Raw genomic sequence first — 27,626 nt, 5'->3', positions numbered from 1 at the left:
GCAAAATTAGATTGCAGTGGATACAGGTGTATATCAAATGGAGGAAGCACTAACTAGAAGTTAGAAAGCAAAGTTATATTCCTGACATTTAAGAGGAAGGACAAGAAATTATGTCACTTAAGGCTAAGATGGGAGTACTTCAAAATCATTTTAACACCTCATCAAGTGTTTCTAATACATGCTGAAAGAGAAAATGGAGTTTGGCTCTGAGTTTGGAATGATAGATAAGTTTCTTAACTATCAAAGAAAAACACATAGACAAGAGGAATCCCACATACTGGCATCTGTAGAATTCAGTCCCACTATTTCAAAAGGCATAAAAGCTGGCTGATGTCACCTTTGGGCAAACTGAAGTCGCAGAATGGAAGTTCCCAGACACGTACAAACCAAGGGAGCAGATCAACACAAAAGCAAGGAATTGTAAAGTAATTGCAAAATAGTAATTAGGAAGAAAAGGTACAACTGCCGAAATATTACAGTCCTTAGAAATGAGCTGTCTGAGGAGCTATAGCAGCATTTTATGTTACCACCTGTATGCCAGGGGCACCAGACCAAACTCAACAAAATTCTTAAAACTGGAAGGCAATGGAGGCATCTTGCAGCTCAAACACTGACCACAAAACCAGCAACTATTTGGCATTCATTATGTAATTAGTCGTGCTACAGCTCATAAAGGATCTTTAAATTGTTCCCAAGTTACTGCATTATAAAGAAAAATTAACCTGTACATGACCAAAGCCAAGATGGATTTCAGTACAAGTGTTACCCTCTCTCTGTACACAATCTTGTCATAGGCGGAGCTGAGACGTTTTAGACCAAAAAACCCAAATATGCCACAGCATTGTGTCAGGTTTTTTAATCTGCTGTATTAAAGGACTTCACCAACAACATTCTGCATTCTTCTTCCAATCTTTATTGTGCATACAGAGGCAGGACCTTCATCCACTCCCTTCCTTACTGGAATAAACCAGAAAATGTTTAGGTTGTACAAGCCTTGTTGTGCGTTTTACTTTAGTGCTCCAATATGAAGTTTCTCCAGCAATCTTCTCAACTCCAGTATGGTGAATGAGCAATACATAGGTTTAAATATTTTCCAGATCCTTCAGGGAAGCAGCTTTTTTATTCTGTGTAGTTATCAGGCTGAGCTGTAATGAAACACAAGCAAACAGTTTCTTAATAATTCTTTGTAGGATCAGAGTAACAGAATGTCTATATTGAAGGTGTTACCAAGGAGAGGGAACAAGCACAGATGAATGGGAATTTGGGATAAACAACAGAATTTACAATGTGCTCTGCAGGTGACTACTGCTTTTGTCTTATTTTAGGTCCCAGAGATCGAGATGATGAAAGTAGGAGGTTAAGTAAATAAATAAATAAATTACTCTTTCAGAGCAAATCTTCAGCAGCTGAGTAGACCATGTCATGACAGAGAGCATTTAGAGCCAGGAACCACAGCTTATGTTATGACAGCTTGGCAGCTATGCCCACTTATTCTCTCCTGTTGAGAAAAAAACGCCATTTGTCCTAAAACCGGACAATTTAGGTCAGTCAAGTATGTTCTCTCTGCAGCTCACATGGGGTCACCCACATTAACAAGTTATAATTTTGCAAATCAGTTTCCTAAATCACTGTAAAAAAAAGTGGGAGACAGAAAGACCATCTTTACTTAACAGGAGGCCAACTTGAGTAATTAACCTCCCTGGCAAATAAGTGATCCCAGCGTATAAACCTCCCTGGGATTTGCTTAGAGCTGTATAGCTTAAACAGGATGGACAAATTAAACAGTGACACGCATACACCATCTCTCTTTTCCCTCTTCCTATGGCCTAGAAAAAAACCCAAGCATTTCCTATTCTGTCTGCACAGTTTTCAGTATTTTTGTCATGGCAGGAGTTACTGCAGCTGTTACACGTAGCTGATGGTAACTGCAGTGGGCTGTTCTTCAACACATAAACCACTTGCTCTGTGCAAACAGGGGCTGCAGTTAGTGAAAGAGGGTTTTTTTTGTCTTTGCTACCTCGCTGCCATTTCTGTAGCTGGTAATGATCTTACACCTTCATTAACACATTTTAAAGTTTAATTCACATTGAACTGGCTTCCATAAACAAACCTATGCTGTCACATAGGCATCCTGTCAGAAGTTTGTTGTTAAAATTACATTGCTGATAACGCACGTAAACGATCGTCTCTGCCTCAGGAATGATGCAGAGTGAGTACTTCTGTGCTTTTTGTATTCAGTGTGGCTTAGATAACATTTTCTGTGAGTTGTGTACCTGTTGAGATGCTGTGGCTGCCCTCTGTTCTGCCTGGCTCAGTCGTCTTTGGAGCCTGTCGATGTATTCACGATATTCCATCTTTAACGTCTCATCCTGTGTAAATGGAATGTCTCATTACCAATGGCAGGTTCTTTTCACTGAATCCACACATACTGCAGCAAAAAAGCTTAACACAAAGGAATGTCAGAGGAGGAAATGTTTTCCCTTTTAAGCCTGAAGACAAACTGCTGACACATTACAGAGAATTTCCAGCTCAAATATGACATGAAATTACTTTTTCACTCAGACTGATCTGCAGGGGAAGTTTTACTCATTTCACCATCTTGAAGCAAGATGATGCATAAAGGCTGATATTTTAATTCAAATAATTTAATTCATGCAACTTTGTTGTGAAAGGTAAAACATGTAAATGTTTTAGCTATACTCTAAAGGGAAAGGAATATACTAGATAATACAAACAGCCTGATAAACCTGCTACAGATCTCCTGTGTTCTCTTCAAAGGGTCTGCACAAAGCCTTTCTTAACCAGCATTTACTCAAGGAAATCTATTCTCACATCAGCCCCAATTTTCTCCTCTAAGTAACACAGCAATACAAAAAACAAGGCAGAAGGACTTATCCTGGGTAGAACTGGATATTTTCCCAGATTTATGAGGCTGACAGGAAAGCCCTTTTCTAAGTGGCCCTTAATTATTGAACAATACACATTCCACATTCCAAAACAACCCTGCCCTTAAACTTTAATGGAAAATGCCTTCGCTATATCCATAAATGCATATATGGACACAGAAGGTAAATTCTACTATCCACATAGCATGTGGAGCACTCGGTATCTCTGTCCATGCCACATTATCCACAGTGTCAATGCCTGCTCCTGTTTACAGGCTTGCAGGAATCCACAGAAACACTTCCTGAATTGCCTAAATTAGTCACCTTAACGATGATCTCCTTTAACTTTGGTAATTTGAGAGTAAAGTTCATTTGTCTTCCTGCCGTTTGAACATGTCAGTCAGCAGAAACAGCGAGGCTTTCAAATTATTACTGACTATCCCTGTCAAATATCCTTAATTAACCAGCAACATAACTCACCTAAATAGGTTTCTGTTAAGATCCAAGTGTGTGCACATCAGGCTGTAATAACTGAAAGTAGCTGTCACATCAGTCATTATCTTACCTCAGTAACCTTCTCATTTGCTTTTTCCAGCTGGGAAATGAGCTCCTGGCTACGAAGTTTTTGTTGACACAGCTCACTTCTGTGAATCAGAAAAGATGCTGATTAGCACACAGTAGTAGTACTTCAGTTACTGGAACATAATCTCATAGGTACTTTGTTGCATTGTAGGGGCTCATGGTGGATTTTAATTACAGGGTTGCTCTTTAAACACTGATTTCAAAAGCACCACACAGCACTTCTTCACGTTGAGTATTCAAAACTGTAATGGCAGAGGAATGAGATGTGTTTGTTGGAATCAGCAGGAGTTAGTCAGGAGCACTTGACATTTTACAGGGTTTTATTTCTGTTTACTCAATCTTATTTTGGAGGCACGATATCTAGTATTGAATAAAAATAAGCTGCATTTGCACAGTGCATTCAGTATTGAGATTAACATTCTAATTAGTGTTCCTTTACCAGACTTCAAGGTGGGCATTTTAAAGGTGCTTTGGAGTACCTAAAAATAATCATTCTATACTTGTAAAACAGACAACAATGTGACACTTCATGGGGAAAAGGAAAATACCACCTACTTCAAAGCAGTGTTTTTTACTTTTATACTGAATGAGTTTTAGTCATCCTCAGTTTGGATATTACTGAAGACAAAAAGCATCTGGGTTATGACAGACGTTTTTGAGTTTGTGCTTAAAGGAAACAGTCCTTGCCTCCTGTCATCACAAGGCACAGAAGAAGTGGGATGACTAAAGATGGAACCTTGGTAATTTTAGCCAGAGGAAGGTGCAAAACTGAACTGATCTAACCTTGACCAGTCCCTACTCCACCACCTCACCTTTAGATGCTCTGCTGAAACTACAGGCACTGTAAGGGAACCTAAAGCATGAAGGTAAGGTAGAAGATACTTTAGCCTCAGATCTTAATCTTAAAAAGCCTCTGGTATTTTAACGATGACACTTAGCTCTCAACAACAATTTACTCATAAACTTTTAAACTTGGTATTTCATAGAAGTTTGAAAACTTGATATACAGCACCTGCAAGGCAAGGCTGCAATGTATTTGTCACATCGGGTCACCACTGTACCAGGTGAGTAATTTCCACTCCCCTGTTCTCAACCAACCCCACTCAACAATCCCAGGTAGATATCGCAAAAACAGCTCAACAACTTTGAACTTCCACAAAAACTAAAAGTCCATAGGCAGATATTTAAATCATGTTAAACAGTTAAAGTTATATAGAGATTATACCTGTGTTACCACGTGAACACTTCCATATAAAGTAAGAATTACAGATGGGTTGAGATTGCAGGATCAAGACGATATGTTAATATGCAACACTATTATTGCAATTTGTCCTCCCTGATCAATACCAAGGCATCAAGACGAGGCATTTTTAATACAGGAGACCAATTTTTAGGTGCCCAAAAATTTGTTACTGAAAACAGTCTGTCTCCTGTGCTTGCACTGAGGTGTGGAATTAGCATGCTGAGCAGCACAGCCCATAAACACAATGTTACATGCTCATATACAGCTGTGGTCAAGGAATTACATTTATAATGAGATCACACTGGACACATATTTAAAGAAAACAGTTTAACCTTGTAAGCGTAAGGAAATGTGATGCCTATTGAGCTAGACAGTTGATTCATTCTGAGTGTTAACCCTCCCCAAGTACACATTATGAGATCTCAATGTCAGAATCGAGCAATAACCCCCAACTGCTGAATAATTAAATCAGCCCCCACTGTACATTGTCTCTGCTAAGTGAGTAGGAAACAAAAGGTGAACTTTTAGCATTTCGGCAGACGGGTGATAAATCCACCAGCTGCAGCAAGTACTTTCTGCAAAGCTCTCATGACAAATATAGCATGTGCCAGCTGGGTTTTTTTTTTTTTTTTGGTTGAATTATACTATAATATGCTTCAGTTACTCTTAGTAATTATGAATTTTGTATACTGCCAGTACCTGCATCTGTCTCTCATCATGCTAATTTTTTTCTTTAATGAACATCTGAAAATAAGCAGCTACGGCTGCCAAACATTGCCCAAGTGCAGCCAAGAATAATGTTTTAGAAGTGGAGGAAACTTCTTCATCTCAGGGTGCTGTGCAATTCACTGCCTGTACTCTACAGGACGCAGGGAAAAGAAGGCAGTTGTGGCCAACATTTCAGACACTGCCACCAAAAAGGGTCATTGCTCAGAGGCAGATTCTTTTCAATTACAGAAGAGATAAAACTGAGAAGTCCAAACCCCACACGTGGCTACAGAGACTCCAACTATGACACAGAAATGTGTCAGAGGCAGTAACTAGAACACAGACACCCAAAGTAGCTGAAATCAGGTGACTTGAGCTAAGCATTTCAATTTAAAACCCAATATGGCAAGGATTCCTTTTTTTTTTTAAGTACTGACAATAATAATTCAAGTGAATATTAAAAAAAAATTAAGCCATTCAGTGTAGTTATTCAAATACAATGGGTTTATGCTACAACAAGTATTTTTGATCTTTTTCTCCCAAAAAGCTGTATCTACTTCTTTCTCAGGATTAGGACATAAAAATCTATGGAAAACACTGATATGCCAATCATATGGGATTAACCATCTACTGTATTTGTGCATCATTTGAGCACAGACCGGTCAAGGTGGACTTTACAGAATGAATGAATAATCTGCCCTTATTTTTAAAACCTGCATACAGTCTTGCCACTGTATTTTCTTTGAGCAAATGCTGGCATATTGAATTACCCTAGTTTTGCCTACATTCTGCTGCTAGAACTGTCTTTCTCATCCCTTCTCATTCTGTCCCGTGTTCTGTTGTTACTGACGTTTGTTTCCTTCCAATTTACAGATTTCCTAAATGTTCCTTTATTGCTGATTCCGTTTTCTATAAATGACAGCAGATAGAAAGTGGAATCAGCAATAACAAAGAAACATTACTAGGGAAAAGAATAAAAAAAATCAAATAGAAACTCAAGTATCAGTTACTAAACTAATGAACATACAGTAATTAAATTAGTTACTAATGAACATACAGTAGTTAAATTATTTACCAAGACTTAAAAGCTCTTTTCATGTTATAAATGAAATTACCAGCAAAACTGGTTCCTTGCCCTCCTGGCTAGGTGAAGGTGAGGTCTATTACCAACAAATCCTCCTTAAGATGCATAAAGCATCTTAAAATGCTCAGAGGGAAGAAAACTTCTCATAAATTAAGACTAGAATGTATTTTTATGAAGAAAATGGTGCAATTTCATCTACAAGTTTCACCTACTGTTTCAGTGGTGGTTCTGAATTCCAAATTCAGTTTTAACAGCAACACTTACACATTTAACTTGAATGAGATCCAAACGTCCAGAAAAGCATAGAATAAGCCTGGAACTATCAATTAACTTATGAACATTTTTATCTACGGGTTTCTCATGGATAGTGTTCTGTATTTAGTGCTCTTACTGAAATTTCCCTGGTAAGTCCATTTGCTGCAAAATCATTCTGCTTTTTAAATAATCAGCAACTTGATTTTAGTTCACAACATAGCAAGAAGTGATTTGCTGTTCTGCAGTTGCACTCAAAATACTCAAATTGTTATTGAGGTAAGATTAAAAAAAAAATACGATAAGGACTCGTTTATATTACAAGCAAGGACTTTTGTGTTGAGTGTAACCCAGGAGCTAATTTTCATACCAACTGCATTCCACACTATAAAACTTGGTATTTGCTAATGCATAGGATGTGAAAAGTAGGCTAATTTTAGTATTTCCAGATAATATGTACAGGTTCTGTTATGGCCACTTCTCATAATAATATCAGTGCATCACCACACAGATTTAATATGAAATTCCTCATGTCAGCCTAAATGACAACCTTGCTGTTCCTATTGCCAGCTTCCTTGCAAGGCAGAGCACATGCCTGATGAAAGCTTCCATTTCTAGCTCATACAGTATGAAAAAGCATAACATGCAAAATCATCTTAAAAAGTAACCAACTTAGCTTTTAGACTTGCCCTAAAATATCTGCTAAAGTCATGTAAACAGGAACATTTTCAAAATTTACTACCTATTTTGCATCCAGATTCACAAAGCAGGCTTCCCTCTCGTGTCTGTTGTATTTTCTGTGTCAGCATTTTGCTGCAGATAAATGAGGTCTAAATTTTTTGGTCTGCAGTAACAACATTTTAACACTTAACACTACAGGTTTTAGAAGGAAACCAGCTGTTTCAGAGACAACTTTAATGTGTGAAAATCTGCAATTTTTCCCTTTTAATTGGAACTTGCTGAACTACATTCAGGATCTACTTAGGAACCCAGATGGCTCAACTGTGAGTTTTTGTACTTTGATTACAGAAAATAAACTACACGTTTAAGAGCTAAAATTTACCTTAGCATGAAACATTGCAAAATACTTTCCTTCTCCAGTTACTGCAGCATTTACAAAAGATGTTAAAAAAGTATCAGTAAGAGCCAGCTGATTACACAGAGTGAAGCCACACCACTAAAACTGTCAGTGAATAGGCACAGCTCCCAGTGCCTTGCAGACGTGCTCAACACTGATGTTGAGTCTCTTCTGAAAGAGACTCTTCCCCTTTTAAAGAACTGTTCTATAATATTTGCAAAATGCAGTATATTTTAAGGGAAAATAAAGCCAGCCTTTATCTGAACAGATAAAGTAAGAAACCCCTGTAACAGCCTACTTTGGAGAGGTAAAGATGACCACAGACTTCTCTACAAAGATGGAAAACCAGGTTGGAGTAATGGTAGGGTAGATTTTTTTTTGTAGGCGACATCTTCAGGAATTTATTTTCCTTGGTCACGTTTAGAAACTTGGATTCTAATTCCACTCACACCATTGGCATTCTGACAGCCAACAAATGCCAAGCTACGCTTAAAAAACTCTGACTCCAAAAATTGCATGAGGTACTGGAAATATTATGGTTCAAGCTGAGACTACGTAAAGCAGTATAATAATACTAAAACGCAAAAAAATCCCAACATTACTCCAAAGGAAATGAAAGTTAAAATTCCAATCTTAATAGGGCAAAAGCTTTGCTTCCTTGTTAACGTGATAGTAAGCAGCTTCTAAAATCAATTTGAGCCAAGACTCATCCATGACTGCATCCTACGCTTTAAGTGACTTTAAGGGTCATTTCAAATTTATAAAGAGCGGCATATCTTTAATTTTTCTTCTCAAAACTCACAAAACAATAATGATCTATGCAATGTTATGTTCCTCTCTAAACATTTTAAAGAAGTGAGACTTATGAAATCAAGCTTCCTGGTTTAGAAGGTACCGTGTACTGGTCTGTCTATCTCTTCCAACTTTCAACCAATTTTGAAGAGGAAGAGATCTTGAGGACATAAACTTCCATGCAATTTTATGCTGACAGAGTTTCCTGAGCTTCGAAAGAAATAAAACATAAGGCAAACTTGCAAAACTGAAAATATTCCTATATTCTGTGCTGCAAATCCAAGTATCAGCCAGCTACTTGGCAATGTAGATGAATTAAGATAAAGTTTATATCTTATTTTTTCTTAGGACAATCACACAACCCCTTTGCATCTTCAGTTACGACGGCAACTGCTCAGAATAGAACATTAGATGTGTATGCCAATAGGTCTTTGTCCTGTTTATTCTAGAAGTCTGGAGAGTAACTCCACAAATGATGTTATGGTGACTTTTCTGAAGAGGCGTAGAAGTTTTCATAATCCAAAGCTAAAATTCTCTAAATTGAGTGTGCTGGTATCTAGGAAGAGTAAATTGAAAGTAACATATTCCATTTATTTTGTCATTACAAAAACTCACGTGTTATCAACAAGACATGGCATTTTTACTTCAGTGCTGACTTCACACAGAGCATCAAAAGTTCCTTGTTTTCTTGGAAGCACATCATGTAGTCCAGTTGGTTTTTCACGACAGGCCTACTGCCCCGTACCACACGGTAACTAAAACCCTAACACTGTGCAGAAGAGGAACCAAACTGCACTTACTTCAGCTTTCTGATCCTGGCTTCTGCAGTTTCAGTGAGATTTTTTGTTTCTTCTTTCCACCGGTTGGTTGCTTTCTGCTGAGCTACCAACAGACATCGGAGTTCAGCCGTGGACTTGTGACTGGTGTCTTCCATCTCCTTGAGTCGAGCTTCATACCCATGTTCTTTCACAGCATGCTCGTGCTCCATTGTGCTTATCTACAAAAAACCCCACAAATCGGGTACAATCAAATCTCTCACTTTTTGCCTTTTTTTTTTTGTTTTGTTTTACAACACTTGAGGTAAATTTATAAATATTTGTTGAATGCATATGACGTACAATAATTACACTTGGAATTAGATGCTCAGAGGTACATGCTCCCAAAGCTAATTTAAGCAAATAGTATAATTGACAATAAAGGATAATGAGTTGTGTATGCTTCTTTTTTGTAAATAATCTTTATCCTTCTCCCTTGTGTTTTCTCCACAGAAACACGTTCTTCCTTTTTTGTCTAGCTAAAATGTGTTAGGAGTTTCGTAACTGCATCTGAAATCCTTTGTACATCAGATGGAAACAGAAGCAAGCAGTAAATGTTATTTTTGACTATAATGGATTAAAATGAGACAGACAAAGATTTGGTATATGCTTTATAACCACTGCCTATCTGTTACAAGACTCCAATCCTATGTTTGAGCAAAGGGTTCTGGAGTTGGACAAGGTTTCCTGTTGAATTTGACAGCTTCCTTTATCTTGTGGTGCAAAGTGGAAACCAGATTTGAGATGGTCCCCAGCCATAACCTGAAAACTGCTTACTGGGTATGAATATCCTTACTGAGTTTGTCTTCACTGCTGCAGATTCTTAGATCCCTTCTCAGTACCTTTACACTGCAGAGGGGAAAGTACCAGCCATGTATGTTCAGAAAGCACATCGAGGATCAAAGCTGTTCCTCCCTCCAGAAGCCAAAGGTACCGTGAATTTGCTGAGGTTACTCCTGATTCATTGTCCTACATGCAGTCAGTTCAGGTGCACCTAATGGAACGTGTCCAAAAAGAACAACCATCTTCCAGCTAATTACCTTGTTTGCAACTACTCTCACAGAAGAATGTTCTCTGTCCAGAAATACACAACCAAAGTTTCACAACCACTCTACTAAATTATTTATTGGTTACACACACTGCCCTGGAAACATGGTGGACACGCAAGTAGAGGAACTCTCTGAGCTGAATGTCACAGAGATATTTCTAACATGTTAGAGACAAGAAACAGATGAAGATCTGGAATTGCAATATCATTTTATCTATTCACCTTATAAAAAACAAAGAACACTTGGGGTCTTCTTATGAAGGAGAATTCAATACACCTTGAAATACAATTTAATTAGCAGAGACTGAGCTACCCAACAGATTCCGAGGACACAATGCCACAATAAAATTACTTTTAAGCACCACTGAAACTTCTAACCTTAGTTTAAACATTTAATGATTTTCTCTTAGAACTGCTGCCTTATTAAGCAAATACCAGTCTCACATTACAATTAAAATAACATATAAAGCATACCTTTATTTTAGCTTTTTGTTGAGCCTCTATTGCCAGTTTTCTCAAACCCTCTATTTCTTTTTGCAATTGTTCATTCTCTTGCTGAAGCTTTAGTCTTTGTTCACTGACAAAGGTACTCTTTTCTCGTTCTGAGTCCAGAATGCTTTGCAATTTACAGATAGCTTCCTGGCAACGAGATTTCTCTTCCTCAGAGCTGAAAGAGAAGGAAAGTCCTGTTGGAACTCAATAGCTGAACAACTACTGAACGAGAGAACAAAAGATACAGACCATGACAGGTCTCTGGTATGACCCAGTAGAGCTGTTCCCCCATTTCCTTCTGAAAGTTTGGGCTGGACAGCTAGAACGATGCAAAAGCCAGCAAAGAATTTTATCAACATGATGGAATTGATAAAATCAATCTAATATTGGATTTCAGAATTATGGTATCTTGATACTGTGTTTGCTACTGATTGAAAGATGTGACAAAACCCTACCACATAGTCAACAATTTAAATTGTCAGAAATAATTTCCATGGCTTTATCTTGTATTTCTGTAACATCTGCCACATGTCTTACTTGATCTCCAGCTGTTTCAGTCTATTTTGTGTTGTCTGTAGACTTAGCTGAAGGTCATCTTTTGCAGTTTCTGCAAGTAAGTACTTCTGATACAGCTGCTCTAGTTTTCTACTGTTAGATTCATGCCCTCTGTCTTCCCTCAAAATCTGAAAAAAGAGTAAATGTACATGTAAGATCATCTTTACCTTGCCCTGGTGACTGGCAGTGAGGTACTGACAAGGAGGCTATTTTACTCCTCATTGCAAATTCTATTTGAATTTCTATCCCTGTATCTGTGCTGCTGCTGGTTGAAAAAAAAAAAAAAGTTTTCAAAGATCTGATCTGACATTTATTTAGTTTTCTGTCTATCGAGTTTAACCGGATCAGTATTCTTTCAGGTTGTTAAATGTCTCTCTTTTTACTTTTTTACACTTTTCAAAGAACCTCCTTTTTCAGTTCAGTGTTTCAGCTTTAAAACGCTTCCTGGATTAAAAAAAAACCCCAACCAATCAACCTCAGAGTAATTATATGAAAATTTGCAATTAAGAAAAGCTACTAAAAAAATAAAATAAAATTAGGGGGAAAACGCATGAAAATGGGAAAAATCAATATAACTTTTCCTTCTGAAAAGAGACCTTAAATGTGATGTAAAAACACATACAATTGCCTTACCTTTTCAAGTTCTTCTTCCACTGCTCTCTTCTCTCTAATGGCTCGTTCAATTTCACTCTGTTTTTCTCCACATTCCTGTTTTTAAAAGTAATTTTAAAATAGATTCTAAAAAATCAGAGTAAAAATTCAAGAAGTGCCAAAGCCAAATGTAGTTCTTACTGCTGCTATGTATGCATTTGACTATATTTACCTGTTCATTATTTTCTCTATGGGATCATTCAATGCACAAATTAAGACACTTAAAATGAAACCTTTTAAAAATAAATTTAATGCATAAATAGGCACATTAAGCACTGAGTTCTTTTGGTCACCTGCATAATTTATTACAAGTTCCTGGCTCATTCAAGAATACAATAATTATGATGGACAGACTTTGTCTTAGGATACTTTATCAGCTTTCATCTACTTCATTTCTACATACCCATCTATAGATAGGCAAAACTCAGCTTTCCATGCTTATCCCTGAAAGAAACAGGGATACTTAAGAGATGCCATCACATAGAAAATATTTTCTAGAGTACAGATCTCATGGTCAAACTGTGAACTAATGTCTGGAAACATGCAGGATGCATCGTGCTCTACAGTAATATCATATTGTCCTCCACAGTTACTCATTAATCATGTTAGTAGACTTTCTTTTACTGGAATATAGTATTTTATTTGCTTAGCAATAACTAGAAGTCTCAAATGTTTTGCTAATCAAAAATGTTTTTATCAGTCAACTGCTTACCATCTGAAGAGCTGAAATTTCTTCTGTTAGCCGAGAAACCTGCACATTACATTGCTTCTTTGCAGTGCTTACCTGTGAGCAAAACCAAAGTAAAACTAAAAAATTAGCCCCACAAACTAGGTTTCTTTCCCTCTTGCTTTTTGATATACACATACATGGTGCATGTATGAAAATATCTGAGACTGCAATAACTGACAAATCTTATGACATGAATGTTAGAAGAATTATTATTATCAATCAGTACTACTTTAATTGAGGGTGTTGAAAAAAAAACCACACAAATGAAGACACCACAGGTATCATTTTTTACATCTTCACAGTGCAGCCTTGTCTACACCACTGTCTGCACAGACATCAACAGTTTTGGTTCTTGAGAGATTTAAGAACACCATTTAGTTCAGAAGAATACATGTCTGGAAGACAAAGCTGTACTATCAGCACGCTGCCTTGCCACTTACATTATCAAAACATTTGCAAGAAAACTGCTCATGATGACCATGCACCAGCAACAGCTTTTCACCCTGAGGGAAACCAAAAAAATCTTTGCATTCTTTCTAAACATCGTTAACTTACCGCCTTTCTAATTCTTGCAGCAATATCTTCTGCAAGTTGAGACATTTCGTCTTTCATTTTTTTGATCTCCTCTTCCTTTTGTTTCTCCCCAAAGAGTGCCTAGAAAAAAAAAAAAAACAAATTTAAATATGACTGATATTTTAGTGTGACACAGTACCTAGCAGGGAGAGAAGAAACCACACATAGTCACTGATCAAAAGACACCTTTTTCTCCTTTTTTTACTTGGCAGTAGCTGACACTGAGACTCAACAAGAAAACAAGAACAGTGAAAACATGTTGCACTAAATGCACATTCTTGTAAATCAGAATCACACAAAGAGTTAGTGTCAGTAGGTGCCTTTTTTTATTGGGACTTGCAGATTTTGGCTGAGCATGAAATTACACAGAAGCAAGCACAGGAACTCAGAGCAAATGGCAAAGCTTCTTTGCAGTGTTCTATCTGGTGCCAGTATCTGTAATACAAACATGCTGACAGCAATGCATGCTAAAGGTCTCTGTTAGAAAACTGAATACCTGTCTCTGAGTTTGAAGAGCAACTCCAGGCTAAAAGGAAGTGGTTTATCTTTTTAGCTGCTCAGCAGTGTTGAACAAACAGAATCAGTTCTAAGATCCTCCACTTATTCCCACAGACATTAACTGGGTTTCACCTACAGTCTCTGCCTCAGAAGCAAACACAATTTTCCAAAAGTCTGACTAGAGCAGAAGCTTAGCATTGAAACACAAAGAGCCCATATTAGACAAGAGTTTACCAAGCCCTGTATCCTATTTTCTAAAGGGGCAAAGAGCAGATACTTTAGCTAAGTTAAAAATTGTGAAAACAGGGAGTCTAATTTTTTTGATCAACAGGCTTCTCAAGACTTGCTGGATTAGGTCCTGTTCTTTAGGAATTTTCTGTGGATCGCCCTGTTGTGCATGTTACTGTTTTCATATCAATACTTTTGGTATGCACATCCTCCTATGACAGTTTAATCACACCCTGTATGTAAAAATTTCTTTTAAGGCCTTTCCACATATCTAGATTTCTTTGTTGACTCCTCATGTACTTTCCTAGTTTCCTATCTCTTGTCTGAAATGGGCTGATCTAAACTGCACATGAAGGGTACTATGTTTAAAGGCTTTTTTTTTTTTAATTCCCATTCTGAACATCCTATTAATTTTATCGAGCACCACTGAGGATTGTCTGAATGTGTTCTTCAGAGAGATCCACACTATCTCCTAAACCGGTTTTTGACTGGTAAGACTAAACTCAGCAGCCAACATGGTATGTTTGAATTTTTTCTGCCATTTTATAATAGACTAATAAACATAGTTTCACATTTTTCCTGACTGCAGACTTTACCCACTCATTACTCAGTCGCTTTTTAAGATTTCTGAACACAGATCTCTCTCTCTCACAAGACAAAGAAGTCCCTTTAGTTTACCTGTTCTTTCCTAGCCATTTTTAAAAGTCACAAATTCATAACAGGGAGATACAAATAGCAGAATTTGTTTGTAAGTATGCGATAAGAAACTCTCGTCAAAAATTTTGGAAAATTCGTATTCAGGTGCAGTATTATCACTTAGATCACATTTATCCAGTCACTCAGCATATTGTTTGAAATGACAAGCCCAAGCAATGCCATATCCCAGTTGGCTATCTATGCATTACTAATTTTAGTAGAACAGACATAAAAGAAGCGAGCTCGTGCGTGCACGTACGCCTGTGAGAACATGTAAATCAGGCTCTTCACAACTGTAAGTGATGAAAGTATTCCTGTTTCTAAGAAATACCTTCATCCAGTGACTTACCCGATTTTTTTCCAAGTTAGCTTCTTCCAAGAGCTGTATGCAGTCTTGGACTTTTACAACAGCATCATACTTCTCACTTTCTAGAGCAGCAGCCTTGGCCTGAAGCTCTCTGATTTGCTCCTCCAGGGCTGCTCTTTCTGTTCTCAGCTGTTCAGCCTCTTGGGCAGTAACATGTAATCTACAAGACAGTAGTAATTTTACTCATTTAACAATAACGTGGTTAATTAAGACACTAATCCATTCAGACTGAACTAATAGGAAGCATCTATTCATAAGCTGCCAAAACTGCATTGTTTTTGAGTTTGATATTAATCAAGTCCTAGAAAGAAAGGGAATTAAAGGAGTTCACTCAGATATCTAATCTCAGAAGATCCTTAAAAGAATGTTGCTATCCTGAGATACATCTCTGAAAATGTTCTATATTAAACCAGAATAGAAGAGCCCCAAAAGAAATAAAGTTTTCCTCTGTGGAGGAAACAGAGTAATTGGATGTGGGTAATGAAGTTGCAGTTATATTATCAGAAGAAAACAACAGCTCAGAAATGCCTATTGTTTAATTATGATTGTACTGGAAGGCTTAAGAAAGGGCAAGAGAGCCTCAGAGTGACCCTCAGAAAAACCTCCAAGTCCACGAGTGCTGCTGGTTCAATGACTGGCACAGCTCTAAACACCCACACTCGGGCTGCCTTCTCAAGCAGCAATGCTTTGTTACCTTCTAAAGTGTTTGTCACAAAACTACCACTCTATTTTTGCAGAATCAAGGCATAATTTTTGCATGTATCCTGTTAGTAACACCCAATGAGTTCTCTTTACCTGGTTTCTAACTGTTTTAAACTAGACTGCATTTGCTGCAAGCGTTTGTCAGATGCTGTTTCTCTTTCCCGAGCAGATACCATGTCTCCTTCCTAGAAAGAATAAATGTATTATCCAGACAGGATCTGAGCTTCCCTGAACAAAATAAAGATATACTCACATAAACCAAGCTAAGGAACAACTTGCAAATAATTTAACTATTCAATTGCAACAGAAATGATGCCTTTCTCTAAAATACCTTTCTCTCCAATTGGCTGTGAAGCTTCTCTTTCAATTTGGTCATTTCCTCAAGCTTAGCATTTGTTGCCTGCCCATCTATTTTGGCTTGCCTGTATGTAAAGAAAACAAAGCATATTATACCTACATGAAAATCTTAAATATACATAATCCAAGCAATTTTACAGTGAATACTTTATTTCAGCCTAAGTAATTGGGAAAGTTAATTTGATTACAGTTTTTTTTAAAGAGAAAAAAACTACAATAAAAACATTATACCCAAACGCAGGTCTTCATTGCAGGTCCAAAACTGTGATCTTACTCCACCTGAATCATGCATATGTCTCCTACAAAAAGTACTGGTACATTCAGGAGGACATTAAATTGCTTCCCCCAAAATATTTAAAAGGTGTCGTTAAACAAAATAAAAGGCAGCATAAGAAAGGGGAAATAAGAAAACTATAAAAAGGCCATAAAAATGAGAACTGCTTAAGTATTAAAAATGCATTTTAATGACCAAATTCAGGTTCAGATCAAATGCAGAGGTGTGCATTTTACAGGCAACAAATTGATTTCAAAGATGCAGCTTTTATTCTTTACTGTACAGCGTGTCTTTAATGTAATCTTGGCAAGTTATCTCTGTTTAAGAGCTTTAAGATTTTGACATGCAGATACATGCCCTAGTAATGCCAAGTTTCTTAGTTTGTGTGTTTTACCTAGTCCACACAAACCTAAGTCAAACCTTAATTCTCTAATACACAAGTTGTTTTTTTTTTTAAAATCTGAGTAGTAAGTCTAGAATGGAAAAACAATCACCATAAATCATGTAAATCTATTAAAAACATCCCAAAGGATTAGATTCAATCTGCTAGAGAGTAGAATAGACAGTCTTACAAATCCTTGTGTGTTTTCATAACTGTGAATCAAAGAGTTTGGCCATTTTGGTTGTCATGCCCTATTCTAAATTATTAGATCAAGGTGGTATCATTAAAGAATTTCAGGTAAGTCTAAGGATCAAACTTAAAAAGAGGCTCCCTTTAAAAAATAAAACAGAGATGAGATCAAAGGAAATCATGATCATCAGTAGTTCTGATAAAAACACTCAACTGCTCAACCATAACCTGAATGATTTTAAACTTTTTGGTTTGTTTTTGGTTGTTGGTTTTTTGCTGTTTTGTTTTTGATCAAAACCATTGAGTGGCAGAAATGCATAAATAAACTAAATCTTGATAGAATGTATTGGATGTCTAAAATGGGTTCAGTGAATGGTAATTGCTTTTGTCCTCACTAACTACATGAGTCAATGTAAGATTTATAGATTAATGAGATGCAGCATTTTCATGTTCTGCAAGGAAAGAAATTTTAAAAAATAGAGGCGTGGCAATAGTGATCATTCCCTTGAAGAATTAAAACAGTGACACACACAGACAAATTGCAAGTGATGACTGAGTTTGGAAACACATTATTTTAGTAGATACACTGCATATCCCATTAATCTTGGATTGCTTATCACAGCATTTTCCTTCTTCAAAACACACTACTTTGGAAAAGAGTTTTTCCGTAGAAAAATCATGGATAATAAAAGTGAGAGGTGCTAACAAGTAAGTCCTGCATAAAAACTCATCTTCAGTGATTGAGGTAAATTAGCATTTGTAACCAGATTCTGGTCCTAAAGGTATTGTACAAAGGAAATGCAAAATAAACAATGTTTGAAACAAAGTTTAAGTACATTGTACATTTTAAGTTTATAAATTAAAATTTCATTTTAAAAAGCTTATTTAGCGCTTTAGGTAATGCTGTAAAAGAAAATAAATCATTGGATAACGACTCCATTTCTCTTTTTAGTCTCAGTCCACAAATCCACTGCACTGAAATTAAATTTGGATGTTGACCTCAAACATCACTAATTTAAAGAGAGAACAGACACAGTAAACTGGCACTGAATAGATTTTGGCTGTAAACAGAAAAATCATGAAACTGTGTCACAGGTACTGTTCCACATTTTCCTTGATATACTCCAGGAACGTAATTAACAGTACTCTTACCTCTAACTTCCATAGAACCTATGGTTTAGAGCTCTTTACTGATAAAGGAATGCCAATTTCTACTAAAAAAATTAAAACTTGAAGCTTGTTTGAACATTTCAGAACTGTAATGAGCAACCCCATGAATGGATTTTGAGCAAACTGTGTTGTAATGAATAATAATTGTAATGAATAAAATCATCAGAGTCAACTGTGCTGTGATACTGACACTTTGTTCCTTTTAAATCAAAGGTCAAATCTTGAATTTTTCAGGGAAAAGCTGAACCAAACCGCACTAACTGGAAATGCATTACCCTAACACTAATGATGTACATGTCTAACAATCTTCAGAGGCATTAACTGGAACCATTGTACCTATCAGTATGAAATTAGCCTGCAGTACAAACAAGGCCCATGATACAGCAGCAGGCTGGGAAAAAATACAGAAAAGATATTAAATATATTTTTAGTTGCCAGGTTTATACCTCAGTTTTTGTCGCAGCTGCTCTAGTTCCGCGTTCTGTTCCGTCACAGTTCTCAGAAACTGTTGATTGGTCTGCAAAATAAGGAGGTATTTGTAACATGTTCCCTATAGTATTGAAAACATTATGTATTCAGAATTTTTAGAGGACATCTTTACAGAATATTATATAATAAAAATAGCCAATAAGGTCTATTTAACACTGTGGCTGGTCTTCAAGTGCCAAGGTTTATGTAGAGTATTTTAGAAAGGCAGAGTGATGTTCCTTCCCTTCTTTGTCCATATTTTGGTAACAGAACAAGTTCACAAGACAAAAACTGTAGCAGCTCAGGCCTGTCACCTGCACTTCCATGTAGTTTAGGTGCCTAGAATCCCTTGTGACACTTAGTACCACAGCAGACCACACATGCTGCAAAAAATTCCTGTGTTTTAGGGACAAGGAACAACGAGCAATTGCTCCTCCTTCATTCTTTTGTATGCAAGCCATAGTGCTGGAGGTGTCATTCTCCTTCAATTGTCTTCCCACTCAAGAATCATTTCATATTTTTGTTACTCTTGTAGCCTTTTCTAGAGCTTCCATATATCTTACACTGAGATATTAAAGATGACCATAATGGCAGGCAGCATTCAAAATGCACAATATTCTCCTTTTCCTCCCCTCTCCTATTAATTGCTAAAATTCTTCTTGCTTTTTTTGACTGTTCCTAAGAATTGTTTTCAAACACTTCCTACTTTTAAAATACCTCTTCTGAATGCTAAGTTAATTTCAAGACCATCATGGCATACCCAAAGTGAAAGCCCCCTCTTGCCCACATGTATTACTTTGGTTTTATGATCCCAATAAAATGTCTGATAAAATTACATCAGATAATCAACATCACGAGATCTTTCTGCAGTTCACTTCAGTTTTCGCTACTCTAAATATTTTAACACCAGCAGTGAACAATGTTGCCTTAATACTGAATCTCATTTCCAGAACACACATAAATATACCGAACAGCTCCAACCTGAGCACATCTAGGAAACACAGCTGGTTTATCACATAAAAACCCTGATTAATTACTCTGTCTCTTCACTTTCTATTTTTCAGTTTGTTAGTTAAAAAAAAGGGCATGCTGCTTTATCCCATGACCTGCCTTTGGTAACAGATGGTGTCAAATGTTATTGGATAATACAAACAAACAGATCCCCTTTATCTTAAATATTGTCTGTTTCATCTCTTTCCATTAGTCTAACTCTTTTCTCTCAACATCATTTCTTTCCAACTCCATGATTTTAAGCACACAGTGATCCTGGTTTCTTAAGGTACCTGCTACTGATTTGCTTGTAACAACAGATCAAACAGTTGGTAACTTCCAAATCCTCAGCAAAACTGCTTTAGAGCACATCATAGTATTTATTTGAGACTGTTTCCAGACAGCAAGCCCCCAGTAACTCTAAGGTATCTCTCTTTAGACAAAACTTCCTCTTTTGGAGTAGTGTGCTGTTTCCAGCACCACAGCTGGATGGCACAACTGGAAACAACTCAGACGTCAGCAAGAAGAACGACTAGGTATCTTAAAAACATTGCCAAATAACATTCAGAGGCTTGACTTGCTTTCAACATAACACAAAATGCAGGGAAAGGAAAAAGAGGCAATATACAAGTTTTCTGCGACAGAGGCATCGTGACAAAGCTTGCAGTAATCTTTCCTTCCTACCTACAATATTTCACAACAAAGAAACAAGCTTACATTTTAACAGGGGGTCATAAGTGAGGGAAAAAAAGTCTCGTTGATAAAGACAAAAGAGAGTAGACTCTTAGAGTAAGAAGTCTTTTTGCAGTGCCAATATTCAAAACAAACATTAAAAAAAAAAAATCACAGAGGAATTGTGTCTTTCAAAGACAAAGCCCTTCAGTCAAAAGCTTCACCCCATTTTTCACCTCAGTTTTCCTACAATACAGAAACTGTCAATTCTGCAAGTCCTAGGCTAAAGCTTAGCAACTAAGAAGTCTCACAGTCTCAGGCTGTGAAAAAAGCATTGGAAGATTATTGGAGCTCAGGAAAATGTGCAAAAATGTCAGTGACAAAGACACTGAAGTCAACAGAACCAAAACAGGAAGGGTAAACACGTGGCAGAGTTAGCACATAAAAGAGGGTATCATCATTTAAGTAAACTTTTCCTTTGTGAAGATGGTTTTGAATATGTAAGTGAAGTACACTAACCACATACTATAATTCTGAGTGTAAGCTTACCACTGAATTCTAGAAGAAAGAGCTCCCATATATTAAAAGCTAACCTCTCAACTACCTTGACGTGGTGTTTGGAGTTTAGGAATAAAGCCATCACTAATGGATTTCTGTCTGGTTCCTGGAGAAGTTTGCAAATTTGAGTGGCACAATTTCTTTTTCAACCAGATATTTATGAAGGCCTTTTTGCTTTTGCTTTATACTCTGAGAAAAAAAAATAAAATAAAATTACCAGCTCACTGTTCAGAAGGTTTGACTTACCAACTCTATTTTCTCATTGGCTATGCGTAGTTGCCGAGTCAACTGCTGAAAGCTAGTCAGTTGATCCTAAAACAAGAATTCAAAGCTTCTTATAATCATTATAATAATAAAGAGTAAATAATTAGATAGTTTCAGTCAACTGAATATATTTTCAAAAAAGCTCTACATGCAGCATGAAATTCAGTATGCCTTTGTAGTTTTAATTAGATTGCTTTTAGCTGTTGACCTCGTAATTTAGAAAAACAGATTTACTACTGAACAAGGTATCTCATTGTCACTCAGTTACAAATTGTCTCCTTCCAAAAGTTATAACACACTTACTCTCAAAACATGAAAGCACACACGAGCAGTGCCTATAAAGAGCCACACAGACTATGATGCTCCTACAAGCATTTTTGCTAAGCACAGTAACAGACATGTCCCCTTCAACTAAAAAAATGTCTGTAAGGACATGTTTAATTTGCTCTTTGCCATGTCTTGAGTCCATACAAAAAAATGGCTCAATTCAGCTCGAGTCCCTGAATGTGAACTCTGTTATCCTACAAAAACTAGTGTGACACAGAAAAATCATCTGCAGCGTGCCAAGTGCCTTCAGACCATGGAGAGGACTGAAGTCCTTGAGCTGAAATATCTAATTGTGCTGCGTTCATCCAGCAGTCTCAAGGTCAATTATATGCCAGAACCCTATTCCTGCAACTCACTTGCCTTATGATAAGGATTTTTCTTTGCTTTTTTTCAGTTCTAATTCTAGTTGGTCTTAATTTTATATTTATTTACATTATGTATATAAATATATAAATATTTATATTTCTATTTACCTCTGACAGCTATTTTATAAAAGCAACCCTAAAATAAAACTCTATTTACACTAAAAAGTGTTTTCTCTGGGCAGCCAATAGCATTTAAGAATAAAATGCTGATTAACCTAATAACTCTTGTTCCAATGGCATTAAAATCCACTGAAAATTTAGTTACTAAGGAAAAGTGGAATCTGACAGCCTTAAACACTCCAACAGCTACCAATGGATCTCTACAATCTACTGTGTGAGTATGTTACCAGTAACTAACAATACAGCACAAGAAATAACTTAATGGAAGAAATAAGAGCAGAAAGCTGGAACTAAACAAAGATGAGAGTCCTCATTCCTTGAAATAATTATGAAACTTGACAGAGCTCAAGTGCTACACAGATATTTCTCCTGTTTCTCAGAAAAGATCACATTGCTAAGGTGAACTTAATATGAAAAAAAACCACCAAAGATCTGTAAAAAAGTATTTCTTAGGTAACTGTGCACTTGAAAATAGAAAGGAAATACAAAAATATTTGTAGTTTCTTCTTAAAGACATAGAAATACATGCAGCGAGGCACACACAGGCATAAAGTTTCTATTAGTTCTTCACACACTGAGCATCTTTACACAGCTCATCAGAGCAGAGGAGCTTTTCTGAAAGAGATTTCCTGAAAGGCCTTCCTCAGACACAGCAGAAGAGAAACAAGCTAACATTAGACAAATAATGGTCAATGTCATTTTTCATGTGTTTACAAATGTTTCCTTACTGAGTAACAACAGGGAATGGGGACTACTTTTCCCACTATTCAAACACAGGAGAACAGATGAAAGCCTTTCACTTCAGACTTCAGAAATCTCTGGCAACTTTTTCTGATGTTTTATGCTACTAAAGATTTCCAGCCACGCACTTCAAATACATAACTATTTATATGCACATGCATATCTTGTGCATGTATACATATACATATATATGTACTCAGACTCAGGGCATTCCCCAAGGTTTCTGCCCGTGTTTTTGGAATAAAGAACTTTTCCAATCATCAGAATGGTGCATTTAGCTGACGAATCCGTGACCACATCTGACCACTCAACTTTAGATGACTACTATGGAAAATAACTAATTAACAGTACTCATGATGGACTGAAGTGTCAGTAATGTCTTAAACATTGTCCAAATCATAAAAAGACTTTTTGTCAAACAAAGAAGCAACTGCCTGTTTAAGACCACTGAAACCTGACCAGAATTTGGACTGTGACTGAGGATTTGAGATGAGACTAGTGTCTAACCATCTCAGGTCTGAGGAGAAATAAACAAGGCCCAGGAGTTGGTGGAGGAGAAGGGTTTTGGGTGTGTGATGGTGCTTTCTTAAATCTCTCCACATCAAACCAAAGGAGTAACCAGAAAGATCGCGGACACTCAGGACATTCATGTGACAGGCAGATGAGAAGAGGTCATAAACCATCAGACCCCCAAAGCGCCCCTGCAACTCATTCCTGAGGCCTTCTACCACTAAAGGACTGCATGGAATCCAAGTGAGGCAACAAACTCAGAGCCTGTCACAAGAGACTGCAGAGCTTCCCCCCACCTCAGGGGTGATGCCTGGCATCTTCTGAACACATATTAATCCACTGGACTCTATTTTTTGTGGGACCCTCCCCACCAAGAAGACCAGAAGAACCTGACTGTCAGGACACTGACGGATTATATGCAGTGGTGATCCATTTTCTATTTTAATCTCTGTCACTCTCTTTCTTCCCCTCCTCTTTTTCCTATTTCTTTCTATCTCTCTGTCTCACATTTACCATTAAATAAAACCCATACTACTGACTTGGGCATCTGGTCTCATTTCTAACTTAATTCGGGCAGAGGAATCTCTAATAATTTCAATAACCGAATCATAACAGTACTGTCAGAAGCCACCCACTTCAGTTTGACTACACATAGATCCAGAATCTCTACAGTATAGGAAGACATCCCAAAATTAACAAAAACATAAATGAAAATTACATTCTGCCTTTTCCTTTCAGTGGCGTGAATCTGCGTTTCAGTCAGGCATTCCTGGTACTGCTGCTGAAGCCGATCGTGGTCCTGTAACAACGTCTGCCAGAGCTCAACTGCTTGTTCTTTTTCCTGAGTTACAGAACAACACCTTGTAAAAATATTCTATGATAGCACATTTATCTCCATCTAGCATTCTCTAAAAACAGAGATTTTAACTTCTATTTTGAAGAAATGCCACTACCTATACTCTCCTCTGCTCACATTTTAACCACAAAGAGCAAATTCAGATGCAGAAAAACATGCTTAGAATTTTAAATTCTGCTTTCAAGTGAATCACAAGTTCTCTGCTTTTTTTTTTTTGAGGAGCTCAAACTTTTCACAGGTTTTAAGGTAGGCCTACAGTATAGATAATAATCAAATACCAAATTATCAGCTATCAAATTAACTTCTACTTAATCATACACAACAGGATTGATAGATCATTGTAATTATCTGAACAAAATTTGATTGTATTTTCAGATTTAAATATTTTCTAGATCCCACAAATATATATATATTTGGCCTCCTCCTATCACATTACAGTGGCTTTGATTAAAACGACAAGCTACTACAAAAAACGTGAATTGAACAAAATATATCATTAAGTTGCCCGTCATGAATTCAGCATACAGATCAAGTCAACAAAGTTACTGGCACAAATCAATATTAAAAAATTCCTCTATGAATCTAGGGAAAGAATTCAGGTCTTTAAATTCCGTGTCAAGAGGGCCTCAAAACAGTTTCCAGGAACTCTGGAAAAAATGAATTCTGAATCGAGAAATAAAACCGTTTTCCCTAATCTGTGAAGGCACAACAAGAGAAATAAAAGAGTATAAATCTTTCATCTCACACACCTGCTTTGCCAGTCGTAGTTGTTCTTGAAGGTTTCTCACTATGCCCTCATCTGAAGGAATATCAGTTTCCAGATGCATGGAAGGAAGAGCCTCCAGTTGCTTCTCAAGAACCTCTTTCAACTCTGCATGCAGCCTGAAATTCAAAGAACTGAGTTCAGCAAAGTATTTCTTTAACAGGTATTTTTTTTAACAACTGAAATATTCTGTGCCTTCCACCTGTACATATCACTTACTTCTTAATTAAATTTAAATCTGTTAAGTTATGATCTATAAACACAAAACACAGTTTGAAATATTTTCATATCTAGTTCTTCTAGCAATATGGTTAAAACTCCTATGTCTGGTGCTATAATCTGTATTAAGCATTTTAAGACTCTAACATTAAAATCCTGAACCTTCTTAGTAATTGAAGATTTCAAGGCTTTCATGGTTCTAGAAAAAAAGCTTTAAAATGTTTAGAAATCAAAAGAACAGTAGTAACACGGCAGTGCAATTATTTACCTTTCATTTTCCTTGGTGACTTCTTCCAATTTTAGCCTCATCTCGCTCATTTGTACCTGACACCAAGACATACAAGAATAAGCACTCATTTAAATTACACAAACTCTGGTAATTATTTCATCTTTTATTTCTGAGTGATACTGTAAAAGATGGACAACTTAATTCAGCACAATACAGTAAACTAAACTAAATTTTTTTTTTCAGGGATGTTACTTAAATTTAACAGCTGCAAAGTCCTGTTATACCTCAGCATTCAGACGTTATTTTGGGCATTAAACGTAACCTTTTGAAATTCTTATCAGTCTTACAGTTTGATTTTTAATTAACTCAAGTTCTTTTAGGGGCACAGTGGGTAACTCTCATCTTTCATACCATAAGCATTTGAGAAAAGTTTAGGAAACTGAGGAGAAACTTCGGTTACGTGAATCAAAGTGGCTGTTTTGTTAAGCAGTGCAACAAAACCTTATTGCTTCTCCTGCCTTCTGAAATTGGCCACGCTTGAAGACTTTACTTGCAAAATCTTTATGATGGACAGATCAAACAAATTCAGTACATTAAACCAAAACCAGTGTATAATTTCTGCATGTAGATCACAAGTAAAAAATTGCTTTCTGTATGCCACAGGGTTTAAACATATCACTTCACTTTTCAGTCATGGTACAAAGCGTTAAAAAGTTTCATTTTCTGTGACAGAATAGAGGACAGTTCCCTTCCACTTCAGTTTCCATGATAATACACATTTGAAGAACTATTTGAACCTGAAGAATTAACAAGAATGAAGAAGGCTGCGTGTTATCTACACTTGCAGGACTGAGTTGGACTGCATCAGATCGGACCTGTAAGGAAATAGGGAAACAGCCACCTCGTCTCAACGTCACCTAGAAATACGCCTGCAACCATATCAGAGCATCTAGAGAAATAAAACGTGCACGTTTCATTTCACAGCACTGCTTCTCCAAACAGTAAACCGTTGCGATTTGGACAATGTCCCAGTCTTTTCACAGTAAGCTCTCAATTCATCAGCTTTGAGGCAGACTGCAGTCCAACAGGTTTGTGAAGCATGGCAAAAACTAGTGGCCCAGATATTAAAAACACTAACAGTGCACAGTCTGAAATATTAGGAACGACCATACCTGATAAAGTTGCAGCTGTTCTTTCATTTCCTCCAAGTGTTTATCATACTCTGTGACTAGAGCTGACACGCTAAAAAGTTGAAAAATGTGCTCAGGATAAGTTTTGTAAATGCTGAAACATTCTGATAATTAACTATTTTAAAGAATTCTTAATCTACAGACCAGAGCAGAACAGTCACTTTCCTTGAGTTCTAAGCTTGACATTCCCCAGAATCTAATGAACTTAATTACTACTTTTAAACTATGATCATTAACAGCGAGAGTCCTGTATAACAGAACTAGAACATGGGACACTATAAATGACCATTAATACAACATTAATATTTCATACATAGAATTCCAAACGTTAAAAGACTAGACTTTATTGCTGCTTCCACACACAACAGTAAGGTAGCCTATAAGACAATGTAAAATACTGCAATTCTACTCCTATCCTTTTTCCTTCCTAATACTTTCATAATTGAAAGTAATTCTCTGAAAATTCTATATTTGTCTAGAGTGATAATGCCTTAAAAGCTAAGTAGAAAGGCTGGGTTATTTTTGTAACACGAAATTACAGTAATTATGAAATCATTTCGTGATGGGCAACTGTTAGTTTTAGACTGTCAAATAAACATTTTTAAAAACATCTACCTGACCTCAACAGACAGCATCTACCTGGGCTACCTGGAGCAGTGCAATCCTACCAGAGTTTGTTTATTATCTTAAGATTTAGACTAGAGAATTCCTTCATTCACCTCTCATCCTTTATTAGAGATTGTGGAAGCAAAGTCAGTAATTTAATTTCCTGAATAAACACAATACTATCTAAACACAACTGCTACAGCAACAGTTCTACAGACTCCGTAAGTTCTCAGACCTTTGAACACGTGTACATAAGACCCAGTTCACCTGGATATTTACGCTTCTATGAGCATTCAAATCCATTGTAGCACTCCAGCTTATCACTTGAAATCAGTTACCTTTGGTCCCTTTGGTCCATCATCCTGGATGCTAATAGGGGGTCACCACCAAGGACATT

General features: G+C 36.8%; 1 protein-coding gene across 4 annotated transcripts; it reads right to left on the bottom strand.

The window, feature by feature from the left end:
• Positions 1-893: 893 nt before the first annotated feature.
• On the bottom strand, positions 894-27,626 carry SCLT1 (sodium channel and clathrin linker 1). Of its 4 annotated transcripts, none has more exons than XM_027899563.1 (19): positions 27,568-27,626; positions 26,606-26,675; positions 25,473-25,528; positions 24,972-25,104; positions 24,085-24,207; positions 21,286-21,351; positions 18,798-18,868; positions 16,311-16,401; positions 16,073-16,164; positions 15,260-15,437; positions 13,471-13,569; positions 12,898-12,969; positions 12,168-12,242; positions 11,517-11,662; positions 10,962-11,154; positions 9,425-9,621; positions 3,451-3,529; positions 2,274-2,369; positions 894-1,145 (listed from the first exon to the last, which is right to left on the bottom strand). In XM_027899563.1, exons 1-19 carry the CDS (start codon positions 27,588-27,590, stop codon positions 1,083-1,085), a joined length of 1,923 nt encoding a protein of 640 aa, XP_027755364.1. In that variant the 5' UTR covers positions 27,591-27,626; the 3' UTR covers positions 894-1,082. The 4 variants fall into 4 exon arrangements, with proteins under 4 accessions (XP_027755364.1, XP_027755361.1, XP_027755362.1 ...); XM_027899560.1 differs by lacking the exon at positions 27,568-27,626 and adding an exon at positions 27,497-27,550; XM_027899561.1 differs by lacking the exon at positions 2,274-2,369 and having other exon boundaries at positions 27,568-27,600.

Source organism: Empidonax traillii, unplaced genomic scaffold, assembly GCF_003031625.1.
Source record: "Empidonax traillii isolate 1590-97213 ecotype Southwest subspecies unplaced genomic scaffold, ASM303162v1 scaffold675:size783547, whole genome shotgun sequence".
In the NCBI taxonomy this organism is placed as follows: Eukaryota; Metazoa; Chordata; class Aves; order Passeriformes; family Tyrannidae; genus Empidonax; species Empidonax traillii.
Note: the sequence above shows the minus strand (reverse complement) of the source record. Positions and strands in the feature narration are given on the sequence as shown.